At 50.2% G+C, this 13082-nt stretch overlaps 1 protein-coding gene across 3 annotated transcripts in view; it reads left to right on the forward strand.

Moving 5' to 3' along the window:
* Positions 1 to 13082, forward strand: part of LOC105463812 (ninjurin 2) — a 97633-nt gene that overhangs the window by 44891 nt on the left and 39660 nt on the right. The window contains exon 1 of one of the 3 annotated variants that reach the window (XM_011711134.3): positions 8228 to 8405. The exons of the other annotated variants lie outside the window; for them this stretch is intronic. Within the exon in view, the coding sequence (XP_011709436.2) occupies positions 8394 to 8405 (12 nt within the window). The 5' untranslated portion in view covers positions 8228 to 8393. Of the gene's footprint in view, positions 1 to 8227; positions 8406 to 13082 lie in introns of those variants that run through there. 3 annotated transcript variants of the gene reach the window in all.

Here is a 13082-nt window from a genome sequence, read left to right on the forward strand (position 1 = left end):
GGTAGACGGATTGCTTGAGCTCAGGAGTTTGAGACCAGCCTGGGCAACATGGTGAAACCCCATCTCACAAAAAATTAGCCAGGCATGGTGGCGCAGGCCTGTAGTCCCAGCTACTTGGGAGGCTGAGGAAGGAGGTCCAGTTGAGCCTCCAGAAGGGAGAGGCTATAGTGAGCCGCGATCGCACCACTGTACTCCAGCCTGGGTGACAGAGAGAGACCTTGTCTCAACAAAACAAAACAAAACAAAACCCAACCAAACAAAAGAAAGTGAAGCAAGACCTTCATACACACAACACGGTCCTACCCGGAGAAGCTGACCAGGTGGGCTCTGGGCGCCTCTCCTGTGACTTTATGTACCATCCGGTAGGCCAGTCAGAAAGCGTGGCAGTCCTGAGGCAGGAAAGGCACTGGAGGAGGCATGAGAAGCGGTTTTGTTTTTTTTTTTTTTTTTGGCTCTCCAGTGGTGACTTTCTGCTCTGAATCCACAGGGCAGCTGTGAGGCCATCTCAGAAGATAAAACCACTTTGCTCTCGCTTACCGGATGCCAGCACTTTAAACAAATGATTACATTTAGTCCTCCTTTCTCTGTAAGATAGGAACTATTCTGAACTTCATTTTCCTGGGATGTCAAGGTCAACGTCACACAGCTAGCAGGTGGCAGGTCAGGGAGGTGACCCCAGAGCCCGCACTCCTGACCAGGGCACAGCACTGCCTCCACGTGAGAGCTGTGTGGATGGGACAGTGCCAGAAAAACAGGCACCTGGTGTTGGATGGACTTGAGTGTCAGGGCCCTGGGGTGAGCACGGCCTCTGGAGAACAAGTGACTTCAGGCTGGCCTGTGAGGGAGAGGCCTCAGGCTGACCTGTGAGGGAGAGGAGAGGTCCTTTCTTCGGAGGCAGGGCCCCGACCTCACTGCCCAGCAGAAGTTGCCCAGTCTCTGTGGCTGAACAAAGAAAGCTGAGATGAGGAACAGGACATCCTGGGGAGCGAGCACAGAGCACAGAAAACACGCGGATGCCAGCGGGGCTGAAGCTGGGAGTGCTCAGCCAGCCGGCCTGCTGCGTAGGAAGCCCCCGGGGGAGCTCAGGGACCTGTGAGAAGAAGCACAGCAGCCTGAGCCTTTCGTCCTCGGGAGCTTGAGAGCCGCACAGGCAGCCCCTAATGACAAGGCCAGGAAGAAAGGGGATGTGAACTGCTATGCTTTGGCCAGGACACTTGCCTCATCAGCTGTCTTGGAGACGGGTCTGGAGGCAGAAGGAATGCTTGGGCCGTGGATATGCAGGGGCAGGATTAGAAAGAAGGTTCCTCAGCACGCGGCCAAGGCTTTAGGGAGAAGCCTGGCAAGCCTCTGTGAGGGGAGGACATGCTCTGACTGCTGTGGGCTCTTCCCCCAGTGTCTTTCCTCTGTTGTCCTCTTAGCACGTCCCAGGCTTTACTACGACAACTTTGCTTAGGTTAGGGACCTAGGACAAGAATAGGGGGTGAACACAGTTTTTTTTTTTGAGATGGAGTCTTGCTCTGTCGCCCAGGCTGGAGTGCAGTGGTGCCATCTCAGCTCACTGCAACCTCCGCCTCCCAGGTTCAAGCCATTCTCCTGCCTCAGCCTCCCGAGTAGCGGGCATTACAGGCACCTGCCGCCGTGTCTGGCTAATTTTTGTATTTTTAGTAGAGGCGGGGTTTCACCGTGTTGGCCAGGCTGGTCTCGAACTCCTGACCTCAGGTGATCCACCTGCCTTGGCCTCCCAAAGTGCTGGGATTACAGGCGTGAGCCACCGCGCCCGGCTGAACACGCTTTTTTAAAGAACTGGAGGCAATGTTAGCTTTGCAAGTGCCTGAGATGCCAAGCTAAGCTTTTAGGGTCTTTGGATCCTTCATTGGTTCAACTAGGGATTCTTGTCTCCAGACTTATGTCACATAAGATGCGACTGTGTAGAAAGGTGTCTCATTTTGGATAAATCTTAAAGGCACAAGAGAGGAGAACACTAGCAGTTTCCTGACGCCACTCAGAAGTCTTGCTTCTAATTTATAAGTTGATCGCTAGCCCATTTTGTAGTGAAGAATTCCCTTTCCTTGGCATCGTGGCCTCTTTCCTACTTGGAGAGGGAATGGGGTGGGTTTCCTGGTGCTGCTGTATGACCTGTAGCACCGTCACTGTCACCGTCACTGTCACTGTCACCGTCACCGTCACTGTCACCGTCACCGTCACCGTCACTGTCACCGTCACTGTCACTGTCACTGTCACTGTCGTTACCCCGGGACCGGAGCAATCCCCTTTCTCACTGTAACGAAGCTCACGCACAGGTGATTGTCTAGATTCCATCTCCAAACATTTTGTTCTGCCACCACCCAACGACCCAGTCTTATGTTCTCCCAAGACCAATCCCCTGGACCTACACACACTCCTCTCTCTCATGCAGTCTAGAATATTCGGCAGAATGTCAGAAGTCATGAGGTGTAAACCGTAGTGGGATTAGTGACTTACAGGACTTACAGGACACAGCCTGGTTACTCAGTGCAGCTTGACACAGTTTATCCCAATGGTCAGGTCATTACCGTGGCCTTTGCTTCCTTCTTTCCTCCTCCCGCCTCTGTTCCTGGAGAAGTCCAAGTCTCTGCTCCTGGAATTTTCCTGACTGCAGGACTTTGCTTCAAAATCTAGTCCAGGCAACCCTTTGAAATGGCAATGCAGTCCTGGTTTTTTATACTCAGAAATTTCCTTGAACTGGTCCTTTACCTTCCTGAGAACTTCCTTAACCCCAACAAATTCTTTTTTTTTGAGACAGAGTTTCACTCTTGTTGCCCAGGCTGGAGTGCAATGGCGTGATCTCGGCTCACCGCAACCTCCACCTCCCGGGTCCTGGTTCAAGCAGTTCTGCCTCAGCCTCGTGAGCAGCTGGGATTACAGGCATGTGCCACCACGCCTGGCTAATTTTTGTATTTTTAGTAGAGACGGGGTTTTGCCATGTTGGCCAGGCTGGTCTTGAACTCCTGACCTCGTGAGCTGCCCGCCTCGGCCTCCCAAAGTGCTGGGATTACAGGCATGAGCCACTGCGCCTGGCCCTGCTGGCAGCAAATTCGTATCAGCTTTCTCTAACCACTATACCTCTGGCCCGTTACAAGTACTCCTTTCTGTAGCCCCTCACCCCAGCTAACCCCGCTGGAATGACACTCCAACTCTCAGAGACTCTGCCTCACTTTTCCTTTCAGCCCTTTCCTCTCACATGCTTCCTACATCAATACAACCGCTCTGCCAATTGCGGGATTTCCCCCTTGCTTGTCAGATGACCCGGAAAAGGGCATGTGAAGTCGTGCGAGGCACACTTCCTGTGCTTGGGAAGAATGCAGCCCACGGGATGACAGTCCCACACGTAGCCTCTAATCGCCCGTGGTACGTGCTGCAGTAGCGGAGTGAAGCAAACGCTCTGGGAGAACTGAGAAAGAGGGATAAATGTAGCCGATGGGAGCTGAGGAAGGCTTCCCAAGGCTGTGACAGTGGAGCTGACTTTGAAGGGTAAGCAGAATTTCTTTTTTCTTTTTTTTTTTTTGAGATAAAGTTTCACTCTTGTTGCCCAGGCTGGAGTGCAATGGCACGATCTTGGCTCACTGCAACCTCTGGCTCCCAGGTTCAAGCGATTCTCCTGCCTCAGCCTCCCGAGTAACTGGGACTACAGGCATGCGCCACCACACCCAGCTAATTTCGTATTTTTGGTGGAGACGGGATTTCTCTGTGTTGGTCAGGCTGGTCTCGAACTCCCGACCTCAGGTGATCCTCCTGCCTCAGCCTCCCAAAGTGCTGGGATTACAGGCATGAGCCAGAGTTTCTTAGTAGAGAAAAGAATGAGAAGCAGATCTAGCCTTTGGAAGGGCTGTCCGTCATTTAAAAACATCCTGCTCCTCTTGGTAAATATAAGGTGTTCTCATTTAGCAGCCTGATCGCTGAGATTCAGATGGAGCTTCCTAATGCGGCCTGCATATCTCCTTTGAGAGCCACTCATTTATCGGAGCTGAAAGACGACGGCAGATTATTGTTTCAGTAATCCATAATGCAATCAGAGCGGGTCCTCCCCTGCCTTACACGTTCACACAAACCGCGCAGATTATCATTTCTATAATCCATAATGCAATCAGAGCGGGTCCTCCCCTGCCTTACACGTTCACACAAACCGTTCTCCCGACTCCTCAGAGAGACCTGCAGGACCTCTGTGGCTGGCGTCAGGGACACGGGCTTGTGCGCTAAATGGAAGCAGTCAGGACCTCAAGCCTGCATCTTTTGAGCCCGGGACCACAGCCTCCGCGAGCCAGCAGTTTCCTTGTCTTTGCATAACTGCGATTTGTTTTTCATAGAGCGTTGACAACGCACACGGCCCGGCGTGTGAAGACATGGTCCTGGCCCTAGGCCTCTGGGAACCTGAGCTAGACAGACACTCAGCTCTGGGTGCAAACACAGCTCAAAAAACAGGCAAGCTGAGCCCTGAGGTGTCAGGCCTTTGTTCCCTTCTCTGGGGGAAAAATGAGCTAACTAAGTGACTTCTCTGGATAAGAGAGAAGCAGGAATCCTCTTAGAGCACAGGTACTAAAGAACATCTAGGGATGGAGGAGGAAGACGTGTTTAGAGGCAAGTAGTGAATGCAAGGGGAAGAAGACAGAGGGAGGGAGCCAGGCCTGGTAGGACTGTGAGGGAAGAGTAGTGCCATCTGCTGAGCCCCCCGTGGGCACACAGGCACACCGCCCCCCCCAACCCACCCCACCATGGGCATGAAGCTCACGCACAGCTGACCGGCAGATTCCATCTCCAAACGTTTTGTTCTGACACCACCCAACGACCCAGACTTATGTTCTCCCAAGACCAACCCCCTGGACCTACACACACTCCTCTCTCTCATGCAGTCTAGAATATTCAGCAGAATGCAAGACGTCATGAGGTGTAAACCACAGTGGGATTAGTAACTTCCCAATACCCGTGGACCCGAACCAAGCCCTGCTGAGCAGGTGCCTGTGGAGAAGGCTGGAAAGTCAAGGCAGCAACCATCGCTAAGGATGGTCTTTAGGAGGCAGTAGGACATTGTGTAGGACACGGGGTTTCCAGCCAGAGTAGCCAGGGCTCCTTCCCTAGGACCGTTCTTACTAGCCATGTGCTGTGGACAAGGAACTTGGCCTTTCTCCATCCCACATACCTGTGGCTTCTGGAAGGGTTTAAATGAATAGCACCTGGAAAGAAAATGCCAGCGTGGGGCCTGGCACACGGTGGAAGTACAGTCATTGCTCGTTTCAGAGAAGAAAGGCCTTTATTTACTTATTTATTTATTTATTTTTGAGACCACGTCTTGCTCTGTCTCCTAGGCTGGAGTGTAATGGCACAATCTTGGCTCACTGCAACCTCCGCCTCCTAAGTTCAAGCAGTTCTCCTGCCTCAGCCTCCCAAGTAGCTGGGATTACAGGCACCTGCCACCACGCCCAGCTAATTTTTTGTACTTTTAGTAGAGACGGGGTTTCACCATATTGGCCAGGCTGGTCTCAAACTCCTGACCTCAGGTGATCCACCCGCCTCGGCCTACAAAAGTGCTGGGATTATAGGCATGAGCCACTGCACCCAGCCCGTTTATTCTTTAAAATGCGTGATGAGATTTAGAATTCGAGAGAAAGACCCAGAAAAAGGAGAAAAGGATACATTTTCATTTTTCTTAGGAGCCACGGATATGCTAGATTTGACATAGCTGTCACAGGGAGTTTGCTCTTTAGCATGGGGAAACTACTCCTGGTGTGTCAGAGCACCCTCAAATTGGGCCAGCCAGGGATGGCGGGGGAGGAGGAGTGAACCTGGGGGTGCTGGGTTGGGGTCCAGTTGAAACTCTGCCACTGAATTGCATGCTTTGGACATGTCACTAACCCTTTCTGGTCACACCTTGCCTGATGCCTTTTGTCCCTTTCACCCTGATTCTGTGCTTCCGTGAGGCCTGTTTAGCATCCCTTGGAAGACCCATGGATTGATTTACCAACCAGGCCTTCAGGTGATCATTCTGCCAGTCCACCTAGTTCACCTCAGGACCTTCTACGATTGCAGTGACAGAGAGGTCCTGGTGTGCCAAGGGTGTGCTGCAGACGCATGGGTCCCCTGGCTTCGGAGGATACACAGATCTTTACAAGGATCAGAAGAGACTCAGGCACTTTGGGTTACAGGTGATAGAAAGGAACCTGAAGCATCTGAGACCAGAAGAGGGAGTTTATCATAAAGTGTCAGGATCTCTCCCAAGAACCACACGGCAGGGAGATCCGGGAGGTCATCCAAGTGCCTGGGCCAGAACCTTGAGCCCCACCAACCTAGACAGTTCCTTCCCTCTGCTTCTCTAGGGCTGCCTGGCCTCTCATTTCTGCTTCTCCTGGTGCATCTTGATTCATGTACTCCGTAGGGGTTGAATAGCAACAGTGAATCTCGGTTCCAGATTAATGGAAGGGAAAATCTGATTATCTCTGCTTGGACAGGGCTCCTGCCCCTACTCTACGCAGCATGAGCCAGATATCCCTGGACTGGATATAATGTCACTAGGCCACCTCCTAGGTGCGTGGAATCGGGGGTATCTCGGAGAACGGGAGGTTGCGACTGACTTGACACCCCACAGAGTGTTGTGTTAGGATGCAGGTTTGACTGACACCAGACTCTAAATACTAACAGCTTAGACCAAATGGAAGTTTATCTCTCGCCTGTGTGTAATCATCTGCGTGCAGACAGTCCAGGGATAATACAGCAGCTCCACAGTGTTTGGGACCCAGGCTCCTTCCAGCTTGTTGCTCTGCTCCTGGGATATGTACCTTTTACGCATGATTGAAGATGCTCACCACAATCTCCACATTCCAGCCTGGGAAAGAGGGAGGGAGGGGATAGAGAAGACATGTGCCTTCCGTTTAGGGGCACAGTTCTTCTTGCTAAGTTCTCATTAGCCAGACCTTGGTCATACAGCCTTGCTGCAAGAGAGAGATTGGGAAGTGCTGACTTTAGCTAAGTGGTCAAGCATCCAGTCAAAAATTCTACTATCCCACAAGATGGTCAAATAGATATTGGGGGGCAACCTCCTACAACAAGTAATAATGGCCTCGCCTCCTGGAAACTCCGAAAGTTTTTGTCTCTTCTGACTTCTAGCCTTGGGAGCAGGTTATTTATTGCCAAGAGAGAGGTATGGTGGGCATGGGAAGAATGTCTACACGGAAATGCTTCCAAAGGTGTGACCAGGAGGAGTTTAGACTAAATGATTTCTAAAATCTGTTTTTATTTTTATGCCACTTCAAGAAGGGCCTGGGAGCTGGTCGCAATGGCTCATGCCTGTAATCCCAGCACTTTGAGAGGCTGAGACAGGCAGATCACTGAGGTCAGGAGTTCGAGACCAGCCTGGCCAACATGGTGAAAGCCCGTCTCTACTAAAAATACAAAAATTAGCTGGGTGTGGTGGCGCACACTTGTAATCTGAGCTATGCAGAAGGCTGAAGCAGGAGAATCGTTTGAACCCAGGAGGCGGAGGTTGCAATGAGCTGAGATCATGCCACTGCACCCCAGCCTGGGTGACAGAGCAAGACTCCTTCTCAAAAAACAAAAAAAAGAAAGAAAGGAAGACCTGGGGATGATGTGCCTCTTCCTCTATCGTAACTTAGGGCACAGAGAAGGAAGTTCTTGGGACAGATTGCAGAAGTGAATTTGGTAACACAGTTATTTAAAGAATAGATTTCCAGGCCGGGTGCAGTGGCTCACGCCCGTAATCCCAGCATTTTGGGAGGTCAAGGCAGGTGGATCACCTGAGTTCAGGAGTTTGAGACCAGCCTGGCCAACATGGTGAAACCCCGTCTCTACTAAAAAGACAAAAAATTAGCCGGGTGTGGTGGCGGGTGCCAGTAATCCCAGCTACTCGGGAGGCTGAGGCAGGAGAATCACTTGAACCCGGGGGACAGAGGTTGCAGTGAGCCGAGATCGCGCGATTGCACTCCAGCCTGGGCAACAAGAACGAAACTCCGTCTCAAAAAAAAAAAAAAAGAATAGAATAGATTTCCAGTGCTGTGATTGTCCTTGTCATAGCCCAGTTCTGCTAAACAAGGGTGAGTTGAAGTTGTCTCCTTCAGATTCTAGAGCCGCATATTAAGTCCCTGCCTGGTAACCCCCTCCTGTGGCTGGGCTGAACAGAGTTACTCAGAGCAGCTAACCCACTAGTGAAGCTGTGGTGGGCATCTGCTGCATGCAGGGCCCTGGGCTGGCTGCTGTGGGGACCCACGGGGGCAGCAGGCTGTGCTCGCTGACCCTCCTCCTCTCAGCCACCAGGCTGACCTCATTTTCCGTTGAGACTTCCTGTTCTCCAGTAATTGCTTGGTGGGGCAAGAGGCTTCAGTTCCAAGTCAGCAAATGGGATCTGAGTCATGATGTATATGGTAAGTGTGCCTCTGCCCTCGGTACCTTCACCAGATCAACACTGGGTGCTGGGCACTGGGGACTGGGCAGGTGAGGAGGGCTGCCAGAGGGGCTGATTCTCACTCATGCAAAAGCATTGATTCTGTGTCTGCTGGGTGTCCGGCAATGTGTGTGCATGTGCACTTGTCAGGATGTGGAAGGCAGAAGGTTGGAAACGACTCTGCAAAGTTAGAGCTCAAAATGTTCTTTGTAGCTTTCGGCCCCAGTGTTGCCAAGATGAAGTAGGACAGCTGGGAGCACAAAGAGGCCCTGACTCGGAGTCAACTTGGGATCACACTCTGGCTACAACTAAAACGTGTGACCTTCCATGGTCAAACGTTATTTCTCCCCTTCATTTTTTTTTTTTTTTTTTTTTTTAAGACAGAGTCTTGCCACTCTGTCGCCCAGGCTGGAGTGCAGTGGTGCCATCATGACTCACTGCAGCCTAGACTTCCTAGGCTCAAACAATCCTCCTGCCTGAGCCTCCTGAGTAGCTGGGACAATTCCCCTATTGTTGTTGTTTTCTCCTATTTTTTTTTTTTTTTTTTTGAGATAGAGTCTCGCTTTGTCGCCCAGGCTGGAGTGCAGTGGCACGATCTTGGCTCACTGCAAGCTCCGCCTCCCGGGTTCACGCCATTCTCCTGCCTCAGCCTCCCTGAGTAGCTGGGACTACAGGTGCCCACCACTGCGCCCGGCTAATTTTTTGTATTTTTAGTAGAGACGGGGTTTCACCGTGTTAGCCAGGATGGTCTCGATCTCCTGACCTTGTGATCCGCCCGCCTCGGCCTCCCAAAGTGCTGGGATTACAGGCGTGAGCCACCGCGCCTGGCATTTTCCTGTATTGTTTTAAAAAAAGGGATGATAATGCCTTGCTCAGCTCACAAGGATGTACAAAATGGAAAAGAGAATTGGGCCGTGGGCCTTGCAGAGGCCAGCTCTGCGTTTTGCTCATCTCTGTGGCTGCTTGGGCACCTGGTGGAGCACTGTGCACCTGCGGTCGTTCTTCCCTGAGCGAGTGTTGCCCAGATTGAATTAAACAATAACCCAGAAAGCACCTGGTCTGCTTTCCATGTTAGAAAACAGAGACCCAGGGAGGGACAGTGACTTGCCTAAGGTCACACAGGCTAGCCGGGAAGATTAAACCTGGACCTGATACGTACTCTGCATTCAGTCAGCATCAGTGTCCTTCTTTTCCCGGTGGCAGCATCAGGACGTAGAACCCAGATCTTTTCCTCTGACGCCTCAGCTCTTGCACCTCACCGCATTGCTGAGTTATTCATAGTTAGCTGAAGTCAGCTAGCTAGTGAGGGCGGCGATGGGATTAGCTAGCAAGAGGACTGTTGCTGACACCCTGTCCACCAAGCTGCCACCGTGCCACGGCTTGGGTACTGTAGCTAAAAGGCAGGAGCTCTGGAGCCAGATCGCCTGGGTTTCGCTCCCAGTTCTGCCATTTGCTAGTTGTGTCATCTCATGTAATGCTTCATTTATGTCTCAGTTTTCTCATCTGTAAAGTGAGGACTGCAATTGTATTTGACCTCATGAAGTCGCTGTGAGAATCAGATGAATTAAAATATGTACTTAGAAAAGTGCCAGACAGGTCGTAAGCACATTATTAAGTGTTTGCTATTATTCAAGGGGAACGTTTGGCTTTTATTGCGGTAGTGGTGGCTGCAGAGTTGACGACTGTGGTCAGCCTTCTCAAGGACAGCTGTTGGATGATGGTAGAGTTTGTTGTTGCTGAATAGGATAAGATTCCTAAAGACAGTCTAAAGGACCGGGGACTCTAGCATATAAATTCTTGGAGGGCGGGTGTGCTTGGTAAAGACTCTTAAGGGTTGAGTACAGCGCCATGCAATTGGTGGACAATTGGCAAACAATGACTGCTAGCTCCTAGGGAAGATCCAGACCTTGGATACTCATCCTCCATCCATCCACAGCACACCGAGGGCCCAGAAGGGACACCCGCTCCTACAAGCACATTTCCTGTTAAGCCCCAGTTTCCATTCAAATTTGCTTGCATTGGAAAGTCAACGGAACCCCCGGCACAAAGACGGTGGCTGACTGCCCTAGGACTGGAGCCAGGAAAACTATGTGACAGGGGCTCCTGCCAAGAATGAGGATGTGATTTCCTATCTCCACCCCGCAGCAGGCCCCCAGCCTCCTCTCATCCCCATTCCCCTTCTACCCCCAGTCCTATGGGCCACAGGTTTTTGCCTGAAAAAGCAATTTGGAGCTGCTCACGCAGGATATCTCCTCCTGACCTACTTCCTGAGTGCTGGGGCAGAGTGCCTGCTCTGCTGAGAAAGGCGGCATTAGCTCAGCACTCCCCCAGCCAAGCATCATACCGGAGCTGACTGTCAATCACTCACTCACAGCCCAGTGGCCACACCTGAGAAGGGCTTTCTTAATGGCTTTCCTATGTCAACACCTGGGCTGAGTCACCCGACAGGCTCCCGGAGCAGAGCTGAACCTGTTTCTTAGGATATCGCGCTTTCTGTCTTTTCGGTTGTGTGCTTGTTTTTGTAATCTGGTGCAAAGCCACCATTTGCCATGGTCCCAGGAACTCTTTTTGAGATCGTAATTCCAAAGTATTTCTACTCCAGTCATCCTCCTCCTCGTCATCCCTTACAGAATGCCTACTACGTAGTCAAACAACGTAGTCAAACATTTTACCTATTATCCCTAATATGCTCATTACCCAACCTTGCAGGGTGGATCTATCAGGACAGTGCGTCTCAGACTTGGATGTGCCTGTACGTCACCTGGGAATCCTGCTAAAATGCAGATGCTGGTTGAGTAGATCTGGGGGAGGCCTGAGGTTCTGCATTTCCAACAAGCACCCAGGTTTTAATACCCTGAGTAGCAACATATCAGGAGAAATTTTTTGGTTGCAAGTGACTGAAATGCAATGCGAACTCGTTAAGCAAGAAGCGGAATTTATTACAAGGGTATCTGGTGTCTCACAAAGCCAAAGGACAGGATTGCAGCTGGGCCTCAGGAAGAGTTGGGGCCAGGGATTCAAATGCCAGGAGGAGCCTCTTGGTTTCCCGACTGCTTTCTCCATGCACTCAATTCAAAGTGTCGTCCCCTCTCCCTCCCTTCCTTTGCTCCACTCTTTCTTCCTTTCCCCTCTGTTCTGCTTAGTGCCAAAGCAACTTGGCCCACAGTCCTGTGGGTTCCGTGTCTTCTTCCTTGATTTTGGGGGCGCACATCTTCCAGTGACTCCCTAAGAAAGTGAGGAAAGGAAGGAAAACTGTTGTGAACTAACTTACCTAAACCGTCTTCCCTCAGTTGCTAGTGGGTTGAGTATAGAATTGCAGCTTCTAGCGTGGCTGCTGTGACAGCCAGGGCCATTTCACTCCTCTGTCCTCTGGAGCTCATGTCTGGAAGTTGTTAGATTCTCTCTGACCTCCAGTTCCAAAAGTTGACAATGATGTGGCTTGGGGTGAGTTGTTCCTCATTCATTATACAGGAAACTTGGTGAGTCCTTTAGACCCCTAAATTGATGCTTTCTGCTCTAGAAAAAAAATCTGAATTGTTTATTTAATAATTTTATCCTTTCTCTTTTCTTCGTTCAACCCATCTTGAACTCTCAGTGTTAGGACATTGGATCTTCGATGTGATCCTTTAATTTTGTCTTTTGTATCTAATTTTTTATCTCTTTATCTTTTTGTTTTACTTGCTATGAGATTTTATAAACGTTTTTCTAGCTTAAGTTGAATTTTCAATTTTTATATTTTTAATTTCATATTTTTAGTTTCCGAGAGTTATCTTTTCTTTGATCTCTGAATATTATTTTTTGAAATAGAACATTGGCTGGGCAAGGTGGCTCATGCCTGTAATCCCAGCACTTTGGGAAGCTTAGACAGGCAGATTGCTTGAGGCCAGGAGTTCTAGACAAGCCTGGGCAACGTAGCAAGCCCCCATCTCTATTAATAATTTTTAAAAATAATAAATAAACTAAAATAGGACCCAATTATTATTTCATTGATGGAATAGCTTCTCTTTTTTCTCCGGAGATATTATTATTCTTTTCCCTTTTTGCACTTTTCTTCTGCTCCCTACATTCTCTCTCTCGCTCCTCTCTTATTTCTTTATTTTGGTCTCCATCTTTCGTGTAGGCTTTCTGTGTATATTAAAGAGTGAAGCACCAAAAGCTTACTGGAAGGGGAACTAAGTTGTGAAGGACAGAGTGCACCTTTTCATTTCACCTGTTGAATCTTTTGAGTTCTGAACCGTATTAATATAAAACCCATTCAAAAAACAAACCCCAAACCCCTCATCTTCAAGGTGATGTTAAGCTTTACGTGCCTGGGGAGGGCTCGTCCGCTGGGGAGCTTCACTGCGGAAAAGGTAGAGTGGGTGTTAGCTGCTGTGCTGAGTGGACTCCAGATGTCATGTTTTAATGTTGTCTCTCTAGGTTGTGTCATCTTTTTCATTTTTTATTTTTGTCTTGCTCTGTCTCTCTGGCTGGAGTGCAGTGGTGCAGTCATAGCTCACTGTAGCTTTGAACTCCTGGGCTCAAGCAATCCTCCAGCCTCAGCCTCCCAAATAGCTGGGACTACAGGCACATCCACTATTCCCAGCCCCAAGGTAGTCTTTGCTGATAGTCATCGTCTGGACCTTCTGCCTGGGGATAGGTGTTGGGGGAGGGTATA

The sequence above is a fragment of the Macaca nemestrina genome, chromosome 10 (genome assembly GCF_043159975.1).
Source record: "Macaca nemestrina isolate mMacNem1 chromosome 10, mMacNem.hap1, whole genome shotgun sequence".
NCBI lineage: Eukaryota > Metazoa > Chordata > Mammalia > Primates > Cercopithecidae > Macaca > Macaca nemestrina.